This window comes from Amblyomma americanum, chromosome 6 (genome assembly GCF_052857255.1).
Source record: "Amblyomma americanum isolate KBUSLIRL-KWMA chromosome 6, ASM5285725v1, whole genome shotgun sequence".
Lineage (NCBI taxonomy): Eukaryota > Metazoa > Arthropoda > Arachnida > Ixodida > Ixodidae > Amblyomma > Amblyomma americanum.
Genome location: NC_135502.1, coordinates 98,551,903 through 98,571,240, shown reverse-complemented (window position 1 = coordinate 98,571,240; position 19,338 = coordinate 98,551,903). Strand labels below are relative to the sequence as shown.

At 46.3% G+C, this 19,338-nt stretch overlaps 1 protein-coding gene across 2 annotated transcripts in view; it reads right to left on the bottom strand.

Moving 5' to 3' along the window:
• Positions 1 to 17,587, bottom strand: part of LOC144093913 (cubilin-like) — a 161,398-nt gene extending 143,811 nt beyond the window's left edge. For both annotated transcript variants that reach the window (XM_077627663.1, XM_077627664.1), the window contains exons 1-6: positions 17,396 to 17,587; positions 2,799 to 2,931; positions 2,129 to 2,176; positions 1,912 to 2,004; positions 1,148 to 1,192; positions 1,018 to 1,056 (exon numbers count right to left, since the gene is read on the bottom strand). In XM_077627663.1, the coding sequence (XP_077483789.1) occupies positions 1,018 to 1,056; positions 1,148 to 1,192; positions 1,912 to 2,004; positions 2,129 to 2,176; positions 2,799 to 2,931; positions 17,396 to 17,487 (450 nt within the window). In that variant the 5' untranslated portion in view covers positions 17,488 to 17,587. The remainder of the gene's footprint in view (positions 1 to 1,017; positions 1,057 to 1,147; positions 1,193 to 1,911; positions 2,005 to 2,128; positions 2,177 to 2,798; positions 2,932 to 17,395) is intronic.
• Between the last annotated feature and the right edge of the window lie 1,751 nt (positions 17,588 to 19,338).

Here is a 19,338-nt window from a genome sequence, read left to right as displayed (position 1 = left end):
GTGCAGCACCACCATGCTGCGTTCGTGGCTACACGACTGCCGGGACGCGTACGCAGAGACTAACAAAGTTAATGCGTGTGCGCTCGAACTGTTTAATATTTCGGCTTCGCGCCGAATGCCACTAGCTGTGAATCCCAATCGCAACGTGCGAGAGAAGGTCCACAGGTTGAACGCGTCTAAATAACCCACTTTGGCAAGGCGTATGCTTTTAGCACTGATGTGCGTTCGCAGTAAGGCGTGTAAAAAAAGGAAGAAATGCGCTCAAGGTAGGAGATAGAGAGGGGAAGCGAAATGGCTGCAAGGCTGCATAGAAGGTACCGGTTTGCTACGGCAGCTGAGCTATGAGAAATGGATAAGGGGGCGTAGAGGAGGAGGAGGATGAAAGAAAGGGGAATTAAAAATCAAGAGTGTGAAGTAAGGAAGCAAGGACTTGGCGCGCGGCAAAGTCTAGCTTATCACACATGCGCAACGGCACCCAAGGAACAGAACAGTGCCTGGCCGGCATTTGGAGCCGGCGATCACTGCGGTCACCGTCCGATGACCCTTACAAAAATTTCTTTACACAGTCTATAGACTTTCCATAGACTTCTGTCGATAAACTCTATAGCCTCTATATAGACAAACCCTAGAGAGCAGTCTATAGGCAATACAAATGCTATAGACAGTCTATAGACAATCTATAAATTTATGGCCATACACGTTTAGACTTTTGCCTATAGACAGTCTATAGACCATGAATAGACTAGAAGAAATATCTATAAGAAGGCAACAGAGTCTATAAGAAGTCTATTGACTGTTTATAGACAATTTTTATAAGGGGAGGCCTTTCATCTCTGTCAGCGGGCGAGAGTCAGAGCGGCGTAATATGTACAGCGCATACATACGAAACTTGCTTTGTGCATGCACAGCGCGTGCACAAAGTAAAGGCTCAGTTGTCTCGTCCCATATTCAACTAAGACATGCAGTCCTGTTAAGCTTATGAAAATACTGCAATGTTTCTCATAAGAGAGTGCTTACGTTCCGGAGTCTCCTCAGTGCTGCCACAACACGATTGAGCTAGAAGAAAAACCAAAGAGTGCGGATAAGCGCTAATGAACAGCCATTATTCTATGAAGCGATAGCTTGCGCACACTGAGAGCTCACTTACAGGTCCTCTCAGGTTTCGGGTCACGTTGCCTCCTATCCGCCGAACCTGTACAACAGGGGTGGAGGGAATGTCAGACGTTTGCAGTAAACAGCAGCAAGGCGGGCAGCGAAGCAAAAAAAAAAAAGAAATTCACAGGGACACCTAATTTCATTATGTGTTGGCAATGCATTAGCAGCTGTTAATGCCTTTGCCGCAAGTGGCGTCACTTCCGGCCTGGTGACATCACCCCTCTTCAGCCAATGTGAATAATCCCTTCTGGTGACGCCACTTTCCTCCAGCCTTGCGCGAATTTTAAGACCAATGACGCAATTTCTACCCACGTGGCTTCTAAGGCTGTCAAAAAGTTGATTTATGCTTCCTCCATGAATGCTATTATAAGGATGTCAATCAAAGCATGCGCGATGATAGGTAATGAGTTATCTTCTGCACAGTAACCCCCGCCCCCCTCCTGTCATTGTAAAAAAAGAAACTGAAACAAAGTATATCATTCACTCTACCTAGCCAGCTGACTGCTTCAGATCTGGAAAGTGGATTATGGGAGATCAATAAGTTCCACTCATACTTGGAGGGCTGCATATTAGGAGGCCAGGCATGTCACTATCAGGAAACTATGAATCGTCGAAAAGTCCCTGTGTTCTGATGTTTCAGAATCGTTAAATGTCCGAGGCCCACGTGCAACATCGTCATTGACACGTGGTATAAAACCTGACTGCGTAACCCATTTTAGCGAAAAATGGCAATTATGGATGAGGTATTGTTCTTACCTGACTCTCAAGTGACCGGCATTTGACTCTAAGCTCGTTCATCTCAGTGCGAAGCGTTGAGACAGCCTCGACCGTTTCTCCAAGTGCTTGAAACTGTAAGACGAGAGCGGAAGAGCAATTTTTAAATCGAAATTTCATCAGGAAGCAAGAAGAAATAAATAAAACGCTGGGAATTGCTATTGAGAGAACCAGGTGGAAGGAAAGAATGCATCGGTACCTGACTGCTACTTGCAATAGGCTCGAGAGTCCTGGTTGCCTCTGTTACCTGAAATTTGAGAAGAAAGACAAATAATTTTTAAACACAAGATTTAGAGAGTCATGTCTAGTGGCTTCTCTACAAAATTAATTATTTATATATTTTTTCATACTGCAGATGTTGTTCAAGTCCAAACAGTGTGGCAAAAACAACAATATTACAAATAAACAAGGCATCAATAATTGGAAACAGGCAACAACGAGTCATTCCAGTCTATTATAGTTCGGGGAAAAAATGAAAACTTGAATAAGTCCGTCCGTGCAAAGTAAGGGGTTAGTGAATTCGGATTATGGTGTCGAGTAAGCCTTAACGTTCAACGAGACAGATAGGAGGAAGGTTTGATTGCTAAATCTCCATTGAAAAGCATGAACAGGAACCGCAATAAAAGATTTTTCATTCGCTGCTCAAGAAGCTCAATGCTATTATCACTCATTTTTTGTGAGGGAAAGTCATTTCGACAAAATTTTGAAAATAAATCGCACAACTTTCCTGTGCTCCCTTTCAAGATATTTTATATCTTTTTTAGTAAAATCGTAGCTTCAAATCATCCTATGTGTTTCGGGTTTCGTAAGACCTGGTACGCAGGCCCAACAGTATGTGTACCGAGGTTACCGGTTCTGTACCCACTTACTTTTGCGAGCACTTCAGCCACATCGCGTCCGTTGAGAAAAATTCCCCCGCGTCCAGTTGGGGTACGGAAGCTGATGTTCTTGCTCCTCGGCACTTGGAATACCATGTTCCCGTTGTCCAGCACGATCCGTGGTCTAGGGCCCAAAGTAAAGAGCAGGATTAGTGAATACACATTATTTATGTGCAGAATGATGTGTAGGATGGCTATAGCGAAATGAAAGCTTGTTATAAATGTCCCCTCTCCGCGCACTTTTGCGTGCGCTCCCAGACACCCTTAGAGCGTGTGGGGGTAGCGGTCTCGGTCACAAAGGAGGTAGCCTCGCTCGGCGTGGCAAGCTCAGCCGGAAACCAGCTACCAAGTGACAAGGGGGTTGGTCGTTTGGTGCCCAGCTTTCGCCGTTCGCAAGCCAGAGAATGGGTCAGAGCCAAAGGTTGACAAATGAAACAAAGTTTATACAGCAAAGGGACGATATAGATGATTTCACAATCACTCGTACGAGCAGATACAAAGTGATTTACAAATACAAAGCAACTCATGCAAATTAACAATCGAGAGAGATTACAATTTAACAGCACCTTTGCACCTAAAGTGCACTAACACGGAGAGAGACAAACAAACAAAATACAACTTGTTCACGGGGCACTGCGACAGTCCGACGACCTGAGGAACACGACGCAGCCGTCCCGCAGGTTGGCGCACGCTGCCTCGCTGGTCCGTGGCTGGGCTAGTGGCGTTGTCCCGGGAGTCGAGCGGGCGCGCTTCTCGGAGGCTTAAACGGCGGCTCGGGCTGACAGACAGTGGTCAACGCCCTTGATTTATGGCGCGGTCCGCGTCTGTTCGTTCTTCGCGCCAAGGCAGGCGCGCACTTATACTCAGTATTAACTGCACAATTTCGTTCTCCTTCTCGCGCCGGGCGCGCGAACCCATTGGTCGAGCGCGGAAAGCAGGTTCTAGAAGCATCCAGATCCTTCTAGCGTTCTTGTAAACCAGCGCAACGGCTCGAAGCCAAACAAGGAAGGAACAAAACAGCGCTGAACTAACAACAAAATGGTTTTATTTAGGACACCAGTGCTTAGCTTCGAGCTGTTGAGCTGGTCTACAAGAACCATGACCGACCAACTCGCCCACCAGTTCATGTTGTGCTTCTAGCGTTGCGCCGCCGGCGGTGCGAAAGCAAAAGGCTAGAGGACATCCCTCAGCACGGTCAAGGCTACGCCCTCTCCGTCGATAATGAGCAGAAAGTACTCGGACATTCTCGAACAATTGACGGCGCGCGCGGCCATGTTCCCCTTTGGCGCCGCGCCGGCGAGCAAAGTGGAAAGGGCAGCAGCACACACAAGGTTACGCGCTCTCCGGGATTCCTTCTCCGCTGTCTTAGTTTTATTTACGGTGCGCGCGGGCGCGATTCCTTCCGCGCTGCCGCGTTTTTTTTTTCGAATATGGCCGAATTTTGTGACAATAAAAAAACAGGTTGTTTGTAAAAAAAAAAGGTTTGTTATGGGGGCTTAACGTCCCAAAGCGACTCAGGCTATGAGGGACGCCGTGGTGGAGGGATCCGGAAATTTCGACCACCTGGAGTTCTTTAACGTGCACTGACATCGCACAGTACACGGGCATCTAGAATTTCACCTCCATCGAACTTCGACCCCCACGGCCGGGATCGAACCCGCGTCTTTTAGGGTCAGCAGCCGAGCGCCATAACCATTGAGCCACCGCGGCGGGTTAAAAACGAAACATACCAGGAGCAGAACAATAAAGGCACAACAATATATAACATGGACTGGAGGGTGAGTTGGTCAGACATGGTTCTTGCAAAGAGATTATGAGACAAGGTGCGCAATGCATCAGCACTCCTTCTGTTGCTATGTCGAAGGAAGAGCACGAATACTTGCTATCCTAGATTACATGCATCGACAAACTTTCGCACGCTCAGAATGAATAGCCTTGAGGAACTTGATGTTTTCTCTATTATATTTTATAATTTTTTCGGTGGTACCAGCGTGATCCTTAAGCACTGGTGTCCTGAATAAAACCATTCTGTTATTAGTTTAGCGCTGTTTTGTCCCTTCCTTGTTTGGCTTCGAGTCGTTGCGCTGTTTACAAGAACTACAATGTATGTTCAGGAGGAGCTCCCGATTACAACGGCTCCTTCACTTGAATACATAGCATATACAGCATGCGGAAAAAAAAAACAGCGTACTTGGTTGCTAGTGGTAAAATGGGAAGTTGAGAAACGGTTCATTTGTTTTTGAAATTTGTTTGTACTGAGCGTTTTGGACTGAGCCCGTCCTTTCTTATGACTCGTTTTGAAATAACGGTGTAATAAGTAGTAATATAATAATAACAGTTCAGAGAAAACTGACGCCAATCAATATTTTTTAACTTTACCCAACGTTTCGGGACCAACTCGGGCACTTCTTCAGGGGCGACTGAAGTGTGCCAGCAGCAGCGGGTTGCTGCCTTCGGTCTCCCTATGTTAGCACGTGGCTCAGTCCACTAACGTACGCGGAGGGGAGCGTTCCCGGAGTCCTTTTCATCGCCGCCTTAGTGAGCCGGATGTGCCATGACTCCATATGTCGCCTCTTGAGCAGGTTTGGCTCCGCGGCCAAGACGCTCACCTCTTCGAAGGCTATCCGGTGGTCGGCGCGCTCGGAGTGTTCGGCGAGGGGTTTAGATTCTGAATTCATCAGCCGGATGTCATTTTGTGTGTTGCCTTATTCTTTGGTGGAGGTTTTTTGTTTCGCCGATGTATGAAGCCGGGCACTTTGAGCGTGGGATTTTGTAAACAACACGTGGTCGTTTTTTTCTGGGGACGCGGTCATTCGGTCGTGGTAAGAAGTGGCTTATTGTCGAAACAGGTTTGTGAGCTACGTAGATTTCATGTTTTCCCAGAATGCGTCCTCAGAGAAAAACAACCAGGTGTCGTTTACAAAATCCCATGCTCAAAGTGCCTGGCTTCATACATCGGCGAAACAAAAAACCTCCACCAAAGAATAAGGCAACACAAAAAATGACATCCGGCTAATGAATTCCGAATCCAACCCCCTCGCCGAACACTGCGAGCACGCCGACCACCGGACAGCCTTCGAAGAGGTGAGCGTCTTGGCCGCGGAGCCACACCTGCTCAAGAGGCGACATGTGGAGTCATGGCACATCCGGATCACAAAGGCGGCGGTGAAGAGGACTCCAGGAACGCTCCCCTCCTCGTACGTTAGTGGACTGCGCCACGTGCTAACAAAGGGAGACCGAAGGCAGCAACCCGCTGCTGCTGGCACACTTTAGTTTCGCCTGAAGAAGAGCACGAGTGTGTCCCGAAACGTTGGGTAAAGTTAAAAAATATTGGTTGGCGTCAGTTTTCTCTCAACTATCTCAAGAACCAAACCGGACGGACCTCCGTCGAATATGTTTTTGTTCAAATATAATAATAAGACTGAAATATTATTGTTCTGATACTTATCTTGTCCAAACTGCTTTATTCTGTCAGTCGCGGTGTGCTATTTTTGGAGTGCGTTTATGGTGCAGCAATGCAGAGAGCTGATAGGTATGATGTGAAAATATATGTTACTCAGCTTCACCGAATTTCAGACAAGACTCCTAGAACTCACTCGTGAACTAGTTGCGTATAAAATGTTTGAAACTGAGCGTAGTCCCACTGTAGCATGCCTTGCATCATACCTGTAATCCTCCTGGGACTATTTACCGTAGCGCGACAAAAAAACAGTATGCGAAAACGCACACATGAAAGAAGTCTGAATTAAAGCAAACTTTCTCGTGACTATCACGCTCCTACAAGTACTTCTGGCCATGATGAGATGAAATTATTCTCTCCTAGATGGACTATAATGATAACGAAGACTTACCATCAAGAACTGCTGCTTCAAAAGAAAACTAAATGGCCAAAATCTGATGCTTTACATTCACTAGGTAAAGGGCGCATACGGTTCATGTAAAGAAACGCATCCGCAGGAGACATTTATTTGGTTTATCATTAAAGAACAGGCCACCTCACCTGCTTCAAGTACGTTGCAAAGGCCGTCATCTCGCTTTTACTGCTATTGTTCCAGTTGTTGCGAAGTGTGCATAGAAGTACTGAAAAGGAACTAAGCGACTAGTGTCTCTTTAACTAGACCCTTCAACCAATGCCTCCGACCCATTGCCATGACCAGCCAGCAACCTGCGTTATCACGCTATGAGGAGGCGCAAGGCGGTGAACCGCGGCGTCAGACAATGGATCGACTCCATTCTTAGATAGTTCTTGTTTCAGTGACATCTGCCGCTCCCTTCTTGAGCAGTACCTTACTTTCGCAAAAATTCTTTCAGAATCACACCAGAACGCTGTCCATCAGTGGACATCATTTTATCAAATCAGAACAACAGCAAAGGTAGGGTTTGAACGTAGTTAAACCGAGTAGACGTAGATTAAACCGTTAAACCGAGTAGATGTATTTAGCTTCATTGGCTCATGATTTTGGTTTGTTGTGTCGCCGGAACGTTTGGCGACGATATTAGACACAGATTAAGCTCTAATCTAGGTTAAGCTGATCTGATCTTTTCGCGCCGCGGATGGAAGTTTACGAAGACGACGATATGCAATTCATAGCGCGAGAGTGTGTCGCAGTCCATTGTGTGAGGTCAACAACAACAACAACAACAGTTTCACACGAGGCGTAATAAGCTGCGGTGATAGCATCGTGCTCTCGTGCAGTGGCGAGCGAAGCTGATCTGTCCGCGCCGCCGCGGTTTCGAATGCCAGTCGCGGTAATGTTTGTTTTGCTTATTTATGTATTCGAGCTCGTGAAGGTCAAGGTCAAGACATCAGCGATGTCTAGGCTTTTGCAGCTTTCGTTGTGAAGTAGAGATTTCGCTCTAAAATCTGGCTCTTCTCGTTCAGGGAACTCAACCAATGCCGATACCCATACCTCCACGCTCGCACGTGGAAGTGCTGAAGCGGCTGGTGTAGGCCTTCGTACAAGTGGGAAGATGAAGAGAATACTAGAATTCCGTACAGAATATGACTGTAGTGATAACAAGAAACAAAAGTGCGCAATGCTGAAGCAGTGGTGGGCAAATACCTAAACTGAGCGAAGGATTTCCATTGACTCTAGCGAAAGATTGCGCGCAGCGGTCCCTGGTATCCGCAACTGCTAACCCTGATGTCGTGTTGCCACCAACAAATCATCTTCTCTTCCTAATGGTAGGTGTTATGCCGGGTGTGCAGGGTGTGTGCAACCACTTTCAAGGCGGCTGTAGAATGCGTTCATTATGTGCAAAATGCGTGCATTGCATAAACTACTGATCCTTCATGACGCGTACAAGTCCTCAAAAGCGAGCCGGTAATCTACGAATAATTTAAAAAAATATTCCCATTCTCGCGCCTCGTGGCGGCGTCCGGTCCGGTCTCTCGCGCGAATTATCCCTTTTAGCTTCGTAGGAAACAAGTGATGTAAGAAGTGAGCGGCTGTCATTCCCACACCAAAACCCGCAAGGCAGCTGGAGTGTACGGCCGGCTGGAGTCCTTGCTCCTTTGCACTCTCCTCGCTACGAAAGTACCGCGGTGGGTGAGCGAGCGGCAAAAAAAAAATAAGAATGCCCGGTTTACCAGCTGGCTCTATTGCGCGGAAAGAGGAATTCCTGCCAGTAAACTTAATTTTTTTCTTAAGATGGGGGGGGGGGGAGACGCAGGGCCGTCTTTAGTCGCCAATATCTCTGGTGCTACATCAAGGTTCGGACACACTGGCGGAAAACCGCGCGCAGCGTGCCACCTGCGGCAAGACGCTTGCCGTTAAATCTGCCGCGACTGCGGGTTGATCTGTCGCGCTACGAAGGGGTGGAGGAGCCATTTTGCTGAGAGACCAACGAGCGGCGCCCGACTTAGTCACGGGGGGAGTGTCAGTGTCGCCACCTCTTGGCTCCTACCAAAGTTACATTCCAGCGGCGGCAGCGGAGCTATAGTGTACTAGATCTAGTGCAAACCTGCGCTGGAGTTTCCCCGCCTACCACTAGCGCCACCTATCGGCCATCGCCACACTTCTGGGTAGGACGAAGGCAGCTACCGTTGCTAGAGGTGCGGTAGGGCGGCCGAAAAAAATGCCAAAGCCATCAACATACCGCGGCGTTTGCAAGGGCTACACTGAAGAGGGTTACGATAAGAGTGTTTTATACTTATTTTCGTCGTGGCCGGGCGAATAAGCAGCTTGGAGGAGTACGGCGAATCCGCATGCGCCTTATTTGTTGGTTGCTTTGTCGTACAAGCTTTGACTTGCTTAACGCAATGCGGCTTTGTTACTCGTGCATGGCGCATGTATACGGTTACATGTTTACTCACTGCTCAGTCCAGACGGCAAACCACGTCTGCCAGCCAGCGGTTGACGCCCAAAAATAGCAAATATTTTGTCAGGGATGTCAAGCGACGTAATGCGCACCACCCTGCATTGTTGACAATTTTCCCTGCAGCATATGCAACCGCGAGGCTCCTACAATGAATCCTTAAGAATGTTTGAGAAGCATAAATACACTAAAAACAATTCACCTGACAAGAGTTGCTCCATATTGCCATATTGCTTCGACAGCACTCGGAGCGATTTTGTTCTTCGGTCGCTTCGATGTTAGTACTTGCTTGCGTGCGCAGCCCGAAAACTTTCATGCAGTATTTGTTTTAGGATACATGGTAATTTCCAGCGATTGCATAGCTTTATTCGTTTTACATCGAGGATAGAAATATTTTTTTCTGTATTTTAATCTGCTGTTGTAGGCTGTGCTTCACAATGACATTCCAATTGGTTCGGAGCACTGATTTTTGGCCCTAGCAGGTGTATTAAAGGGGCAGGGGAGGCAAGTTGATGCAATCGCAGACGTCACGTCGCTAATGCCATCAGGCCGTGAATTTTGCATAGCGCTGCAAGCGATACAGAGCAACTTGATTTTCTTGTTTTCTCTGAATCACTTTTATTGCACACCGAATAAAACAATTTCCGATGCGGAGTAAGTTTTTGCACCTAAAATTACAGAGCACGTACTCAGGCGGACTAGTCTTCCATAGGTGGCCACTGTGTTGTCCGCACACGTGCATTTTTTGAGGGTGGCTTACCACAATCGTGACTTATGGCATCAGTGTTCTAGCGGCATCATGATTACAGTGCCCCCAAAACAAGCTTTGAAGACGCATGATATATATGATGCACCTGCGAAAACTCACGCGTGCTGTTGATCTTAGAAGCGTAAGGAGTAGGAACCTGAACATGGCATCCAAGTAAAGTCGGCCATACGCGATCATAAGCTATATTGTAGTACGCATGTATTAAGGAGCCAGGACAGACACTTGCTTCACGCCCAGGCCAAGTGCTTTCGACCGGTGTGACATGAAAAGAGCCGGTATGCGCCTTTCTCGACGCGAATTGTGCCCCAGCGGCTCGCTGCACGTTATTCCGCTAGTGTGTTCGTACCTTAAGATAGAAACTATCATTTTGCGGGCGGTAGATTGGCGATTCAATACCTCTGAGTATTTCGGATTTTCTTACACTCGGTGAAAACTATTGCAGGGACGCTCTAATGCCAGAAACCGACACATGCGTGGCAATAGAGGTTTCCGGATTAAATTAGACCACCTGCGGGGTTTTTAACCTTGTAAACACCATACTATAAAGCAACGTTTCGAAGACAAATTCTTATTGACAATACACATATGCGTTCTAACATAACCTTGAATAAAAAATATAGCCACATATACAACGAATGAGGTTTTTTTTTTCAAGTTGCATTTTTGGAACATTTGTACGGAATCCTAGTGTCATCTGAAACAGCTTTTATGATCAGTGCAGTGCGAGTTTACTCTTTCTGTCTGAGTGAATTATCCAGAAAACCAAGAGGGCCGCCACTGTGGCTCAGTGGTTATGGCACTCGGCTGCTGACCCGAAAGACGCGGGTAAGATTCCGGCCGCGGCGGTCACATTTCAACGCAGGCGGAATTCTAGAGGACAGTATACTGTGCGAGGTCCGTGCACGTTAAAGAATCCCAGTTGCTCGAAATTTCCGGAGCCCGTCACTATGGCGTCCCTCATAGCCGGAGGCGCACTTAAATGTTAAACGCCCATAAACTGTAAACCATTACATTTGCTTTGTTTTGTTCAGTTCAAATTTTCTTTTTCCTGCAGAAGGCCTTCATAAACACTCAGTTGTGACAAGGTCTGCCCAAAATATGTCTGTTAAGCAGGAATACTTTAAACAGTTTAAAGGAATGGATGATAAACCTTATATTTGCGATGTTTTCCACTCTCATCATGCAGTATGCAATGACAAATTTCTTAACAAGCGTGTATTTTAAATGGGAATAAAAATTGAATTTCACATGTTCCAATTTCCAAACATCGGCGAATAAAAAATCACGACTGGCGTCTTGCGCTAGTGCCCGTTTTTAACAAGGTTTGCACGATCGCTGTGGTACTCCTGCTTTCGATATATGAAAGCAAGTTGCAGCTCATTTGAAATAGAAATGTATTTATTTTTCAGTGACGTACGTTGTCAATACCAATTATGTTGGTACGTGTAGAATGCGCAAAATACGCAGTACGTAAAATGGTTTTGTTCTATCAGCTGCCTTTGTGAAGCTTTTTAGAAAGAACGGCTGCCCCGAAAAGAGAGCTGGTTCTGCAGGTTTTAGAAAAGAGGTTAATCTCGTGATCACAAGTGTAGTTTTTGGCTCCATTGGCTAGTTATTAGGAAGGGTTGCGCTAAAAAGGGCCAAAAAATGCCAAACGTGGCTTATATTTACAGCCCATATACTCCGTTTCATACATCAGATGCAACGCTGTGAAGGTACGGAAGTAGTCCGGACAGGAAAATAAAGGGAGGCGTGTTACTCCGCGCTTGTTCTGTGCCTGAGTGGTCTATGGCACGATGAAGCGACAGCGTATCGTCAGCAATAACAGTGCATTTAATCAATGTCATGAGCAATGTGTCATACGGTAAGCCTGCAGGCAAAACAGTTACTATGTTTCGCTCACCACAAATAACGCACTACTTTTTGGTAAGAAGAGCGACAGCTTGACAGCGTTGCACATGATATTTAAAGAAGAGTATAGCTTCTTACGAAATAACAGAACTCAAGCATATGTGGCACATTTTTTGACCGCTCATTCAGTTAAATGTGCAAAAGTTATCTAAGCTCCATGCAGGAGTTTTCAATTTTGTATCCATACACACATGTACGTGCAAATTCCCTCTCGACGTCCATTTGACGATGTGACGTCACTGTGGTGCAGGTATGTGTTTCTTATTTTTGTATAATGATTGCAGCTTTTCCTTCCAGATCTTTCTTTATTGTCATCAGACGTTGTCCCCTTGTGCAGATTTATGTTTTCATTTATTTATTTATTTATCCATCTATCTATTTATTTGGTTATTTATTTATTTATTTACATATACTGTTGTCTCGCAGAGCAAGACATTACAGGAGTGGATACATACACAAACATAATCACAATATAGCAACAAGTGTATAAAGGAAAGCAAAGCAAATAAGCACACTATCACATGTGACTTTGTAGTTGATTGGTAAATTCGTCATGCGGCAATGCACGAAAGGAACCATCCAATGAATTGCACATTTCTATAGTGCGCGGAAAAAAATATTTGTAAGAATCAATGCAAGCCTGTAATGGAACAAAGTTGAGTGGGCTCCTGCGTCACGTCAGTGGCGCAGAAGGATTGGAGAACTCAATTTGTGCTTATACAGATAAGGTGCCAAGTATAATCTCGTGGAAGAGAATGATCCAGTCATGCATGCGCCTGTCAGCAAGAGTTTAGTTTATGGGGGTTTAACGTCCCAAAGCCACTGAAGCTATGAGAGAAGGCGTAGTGAAAGGCACCGGAAATTTCGACCACCTGGGGTTCTTTAACGTGCACTGACATCGAACAGCACACGTGCCTCTAGAATTTCGCCTCCATCGGGATTCGATCACCGCGGCCAGGATCGAACCCGCATCTTTCGGGCCAACAGCCGAGCGCCGTAACCGCTGAGCCACCGCGGTGGCTGTGTCAGCAACAGGGAAGCGATAAGATGGTGGCATGTGTCGAGGAATTGAAATTGCGGTCATAAGGGCGATAAATAAATATGATTGCTTTTTTTTTAAGACTCAAGTAGTTTTATGTCGCGTAGAGGATAGGGTGACCAAACGACAGAAACATATACAAGAAGTGGTCTAACCTAAGAATTACACGCTGTAATCTTGCACTCTTTTGGGGGCTATTTTCAAGCTGCGTTTCAGAAAACCAAGTTTTCTCCGCGCTTTTGAGCAGATTAGTTCTATATACCTTTGCCACTTCAGGTTAGGCGTGAACGTTACTCTTAGGTATTTAAACTAATTTACCTCCTGTGTTAGACTATTGCATTTATTATTATAGGTAGAATTAAGGGCTTCTCTTTTGTTACTAAATGTCTTGGAAATAGTTTTCTTGAAATTAATAGACATCTGCCACTTCTCACTCGAGTCGCGGAACCTTGAAAATGCATTATTTAGCTTCTCTTGATCAATAATTGAGGAGATTTTAGAATAAAGGACGCAGAGCAATACGACATTAATGTGCTATTGCCTGTACCTTTCAAATTCTTGTACCATTTTTATATCTGTATTTCGTTAGTACGCAGTAAAAAAAAAACAATTTTCTTCAATGTTTGCTTTGCTTTTACTGCATGGATCCATAATTAGTCTTTGGTTAAGGACACAGAGAGTGATAGTATAATTGGTAGAAAAATAAAGAAAACAATAAAATTAAATTAAAAAAATACCAGTGCTCATTTAGCACTCCAGCGAGCACCAAGCAGGCTAGCAGGGCGCCGCCATGCTGTCAGTGTTTACCACATAAGCCCCGTATACGTTCTGCTGGCCTACTTGGCCGCCTGTCGAGCGTTAGAGTCCCGGCTAGAGCTCGTTTTATAAATGCCTTTATGGAATGGGGATTGCTACGGCGTAAGCTGTGTCTCGGGCACAAAACTAAGCCAAACTTCGCGGTGCCATTCCACTGGCATCGGAACCCATTAGCAGCTAAGCGAACTGCACGTTTGTGTGTAGCAGATGGCATGCGCTTCCTGGAGAGCGTGCATTACACTAGCGTTTACATCAGCCAGACAAAGGCGCTCAGTATAAAGGATGCAAACTAACTCAATTAGGCCGCAGATGTCCCCGAGGTAATGAACGCTCGCTGAAAGAATGCAGCTGGGATCTCCATACTCGCCTTTGCGCAGTGCTGTTACGCGTTTGTTAGGAGACAATCCGGGCTGAAGTGATCTGTCGAAATCTATAACAGTTGGAGGCAGATTTCTCTCTGACTGTCGTATCATGTACAAAAAATTAAGCCCTCAAGGGTCTAAGAGGAGCAAACCATTAATCTACAAGAAATACAAAATTGCTGCGCTAAGCGGGAGATGGTGAAAAACTCGTGCAAGTCGGTAACAGCGTCTCCTACCAGAAAGAAAATGTCGTGAAATGTCCTCACGAATTCATTGAAGGTAGGCTAGTTAATAGAGTGCAACTGAAATATTTAAAATAGCAAGCATTGAAAATCTAAAAAGGAGAGGAAAGCTAGAAAGGATGAAGTTTATTTTCTTACTAATTCATGGTCATACACGTTTGCAACACACCCTGATGAACCATCAAGATATTACCATTTTATGTACATTCCTGTGCCACTTTCTACTAATTATTGTTTTAAATATCATTTTTTTCCTTGGGTTATTAAAAAATAGAGCGTGCTGCCCGGCTCCACCTTAATAATAATAATTGGTTTTTGGTGGAAAGGAAATGGCGCAGTATCTGTCTCATATATCGTTGGACACCTGAACCGCGCCGTAAGGGAAGGGATAAAGGAGGGAGTGAAAGAAGAGAGGAACAAATAGGTCCGTAGTGGAGGGCTCCGGAATAATTTCGACCACCTGGGGATCTTTAACGTGCAATCTTTAACCTCCACCTTCAAAAGCGATTTCCTTCGTGCCTCTCTTGAAAGCCTGGAATTATTCACATACTATACCGCACTTTAAAAATAGTGCAAATTATACCTCAACTTATGCGTTCTGTTTTTTTTCTTGATTTATTTTTTGCCCATGACATTTGTTTGTTATTGTTAGAGTTGTTGGAATTTACCGTTGTCAGTATATGTGTTTTCTTGGATTCCTCTAACAGCCTGCAAACACTGACAGTTCCAGTAAATGAATGAATGCATGAGTGGTCTTCTAACATCACGGGAGTGTTTGTTTGCTTCTTTCGCGTGCGCGCAAGAAAAGATTGATCTTTTTCTTAATTGGAAAACTGAATCGTGGCGACATTATTTGGCCGAATGAAATTTTCTTGGCCCTTTACTACGGTTTAAGTTCATAATGCAAATATAGTCGAATGCTGTGAGGTGGCCATATGCGCCCACGCACGCAAGGAAGAGGAAATTGCTCAAAAAGCTTGGACCACGCTTAGCTTACCCTTAACAGTACAATGCGAAAGCATTACGGACCCCTCCCGCGCAAGTGCTGCGGCTTTCTCGATTAGCCTCAGTCTACATGCCAATATATGCGGAACTGGTCATTCCACATTTTGCTGTTTACTTTTCGGACAGAGTGTTCGATTGTAATTAAGCATATTTAATTGCCGCAGGCCACGCGTGGCAGGTTGCTCACAACACGTTGAGCAGGCTGGCACCTGACACGGCCGGGAGGTTGTGTTGACGTCACAAGGTCACGTTACCTTTCTCAACTAATCACCGCGGCTCACGATGGGAGGTGGGCCACGTGATTTTTCGTGACATGGACGGACGGACGCCGGTTTTTCTCGAGAACAGGTCCTATAATGCTATTGCATTAAAATCTATTCGCAAAAAAAAGGCCGCTGTGCGAGCACTACTTTCATTCGCCGAAGGCGCCTGCTCTACTGTCACTACCATGCAGTTTACAAAGGTGAAATATTGTTTTGGGGCTGTTGGAGGAACGCCCCTTGCCTGCATGACGTCATACAGTTCTGGTTCTCAGTAATGAATACTTTCGTCTGGCTACCGAGTCCTTCCCAAGTTCAAACTAATTCGGCGTTACACCAGCAAAGAAAGCTGCTCAGAAATCTGCGAAGACAAAAGCTACAGGAGAGATGTAGCGTCGCCTTTCTTGCCTCATTAAACCTTCAAACGTAGTGGGTAGTCACAAAAAACATCGACTAAGAGACGTGTTTTCCATACGTTAACGGTAAAGTGCCGATGCGATTTCGACTTTATACCGCGTTGTTAGGGAATGACCCTCTCTTGTAATTTGACTCTGTCTGCACTTCTCCCCTCTCCGGTACAGCGATATTTTTTTTTACAGGAACGCTTTGGCGAGTATATGGGCCTTCAACACAACATCATGAATGTGTGACTGTGAGCCATGTGGATAAGACATCCTTATGGAAAGTTGCTATCCTTGTTGATATTTGAAGTCATTACTGATAATATCGGCTCTTTAAAGGAACTATGAGTTTTTATAAAAAGTTAATTTAGGTCAGTAAATTATTTTCGAAGGGTACCAGCTATGAACAATGAAATAGTAAACAGACCTTTGATAAGGAAAAAAAGAACATGTAAAACATTAAGTACTCGTGGCGACTTGGCGCCTTACTATTGATTTTATGGCCATTTTGTCCGAGAGAGTTGACTGGCTTTAGCCCCGCAAATTGACTGTCATAAAAAAGAACTGCTTGATCGTAACGGAAGTAGATAACTGCGGCTTGGGGTATTTTTCTATCACATGGATGGAAATATTAAATTAGAAGGCGAGAAATCTATCGCATCCCTTTATAAGTTACCATGCTTCAGTCAGACTTCGGCGACTATGGCCCCAAAGGTAATTTCGCTTGCTTCACTGGCAGTGCATATGCTCGAAGTAGACTTTGGGAATGGACTAGATGAGATGTATATGCGAGGGGTCTAACTGTTGCGGTACCCCAGGCAAATGTGCACGGAATGTGTGCTCATATTATCTTACAGTCTCATTCTTGGCGTTACTGTCAGGGAAAGCCAGAAGCCCTTTGAATTCAACGGCATCAGCGTTCCGCTTCACTGTATTACTTATACTTTTCTTGTAGATGAGAGCACCGTTGCAACAGTAACCGTTGCAGCACCACAAGTCTCATTGCCGATAAAGCACGCGCGGTAGGTAATCGCTCCCAAATGCAAGTGCGAATTGCCGTTGACTGTTTGAAGCGACACCCAGCAATAGAAGCCCTACAAATATTACTTGACTGATGTGGTAATAAGTGTTTACATGTATTTCCATTGAGCAAAGTGATGTTCTCAGTTTACATTTTACAATGTGAGTACGTCGTTATACCGGAGTTGAGCTCTTGCGTAGCGTGCATCTTTGGACTGCGCATTAGAATAGCTTCTTTAACAAGGAAATTAGTCGTCCACTACACCAAATAATTCCTGCACATCCTCTAAAATACGCACAGACAAATGGGACCTTCAGTTTCCGCTAACCTTTTTGTACTAATCGAAAAGAAAGCTCTGCGCATTTCAACCTAACTGATGCTAAGCTTGGACAGAGAAACACACGGTGTAGGTTAATCGAAAGTAAGTTCGAGCCGGCCACCCACCGATCTCTGGACGAGTATTCCGCCGTCGTGAGAGTGATGAGGAGCGCGGTCGCCGCGGCGACGAAGGTCGCGGCCCGCAGCCCCGCTTCCATGCTCGCTGCTCTTGCTGTGGCACTCCGGGACGCCCAGCGCAGCTATGGCCGCAGTCGCACGCTGACTCCTCTGCGGCTGAATGGACGAGTTACGCCAGCTTTACTCTCCGCACTAGGTCCGCTCGGCCGCAGCTGGGACTCTTCTCCGGAGCCGACGGCGGAGAGAGCTCGCGCCAGGCGCCGCTCGCCGGGCTTATGTCCTGAGCCGCCCCTCCCACCTCCGCCACCGCGGAGTCCATTGCGGTGTCCGGTTTCCCTTCTCTAGTCTGGAGGCCCGATACATGCCTCCCTCTGTGCCTCGCACGTTCCCTGATTAACAGGCTGCGCGCAAGAGGCCATTGGGTCAACATGTAACACACTGAGTAGTGGCAACGTTCACAAACAGGGTGAGAGCAGGAATGGTTAGGAAACAAACGCCTTCGAGTTAGTGGTACTCTAGCTGAAATCAAGAAGAAATGGCCATGGACAGGGAATCCAATCCTAAAGGAATGTAACCGATGATCTGTTAGCGTAACATATTCGCATACCCAGAAATCCTGGACAAGCACATTTTTTCAATGGGAAATTGTAAGTGATCGTATTGTTAATGCATATCCTGGAGAAGGCATGTGTGCAAGGTGGGCGAATGAGATTAGGAAGTTAGTGGGAATATGGAGGTCGCCGCTGGGGATGGACAGTGCTAACTGGAGGTCAGTGGGAGAGCGTTTGTCCTGGAGCCGGATGACGATTATGCACGCTACTCGCTGCTCAATCTGCCCATATTGTCACGAAGACGACGAGGACGCTGGCAGTGGCGCGGGACGGAGCGCTCGCGCTAGACAAGCCGCCATTAAAAGCGTCTACTGCAATCGTACATCTCGCCTCATTCTTCGGCTGGTCGCCACGTAACAATATTGCCTTTGTCCACCGTGTCCATACCTTCTTCCCATATGTTCGCGATTAAATTCTTTCACCAGGGAGCGGGGGGTAGAGGCGTGTCTTTTGGGTGACCGCCTCCCTTCTTGCGCCGTCAATGAGATGCTGTTTGGTTTACTCGAACTGCTGTATAGACATTTTGCAAAAAACAGCTTCTCTAAGGTAAAAATGTTGTGGAAACACTCCGGCTCTTCGCGATGTGGATTGAAGCAAGATGGCCGCTAGAAATGTTGTGCCTTTTTGGGTGCTGGTTTTAGGAAGTGGTACAGCGTTGCCTTGATGTTCGAAGCGGGAAGATTTTGCAGCTTGATGATGAGATTTTGTTCGCGCACGCCTGTGCAGCACTGGTTGCTGAGCATCCGCAGGGACATCTCCGCAGGGGGATGATGGTGAACAGTGCATCACCACGGACCCGAGCACCCGCGTTTAGCCGTGCGTTGCATCGCAGTGTCCGGAAAAAATGGGATCCTGGTGGTTGAGCCGATGCCGAGAGTTTGGGCCTTTAAAGACCCTCGGCAGAGGCAACACATCACTTGAGCCCCAGCTTCCTGTAGACGGCACCTCTGGCCTGACGCGACCGAGGGAAATCGGCAGCCGCCTTTTCCTATCCTCCCCTTCATCTTTCACTTTCCTACCTTCTTTATCGCAGCTTTCCGGTTTCCTCCTCCCTGCTTTGGTTTTTCCTTCCTTCCTGGCGGCGACGAGTAACCTTGTGTTGCAACTACCCTGTGATGCGTCATATTTGGTTATAGGTGGGGTGTACAGCTTGCGTAGGCAGGGGTTGTTTGCAAGTTCCTGTTCCGTCTACTCGTTGGGCTCCACGGTGGGCGGATGGCACCGTGGCAGAGCAGTTGTGGCTTATGGCCCCCCTTTGCAACAAAATGATTGCCTTCAAAAAAGAGTGTGGGCCGATGTGACAGCCCAGTGCCTCCAGAA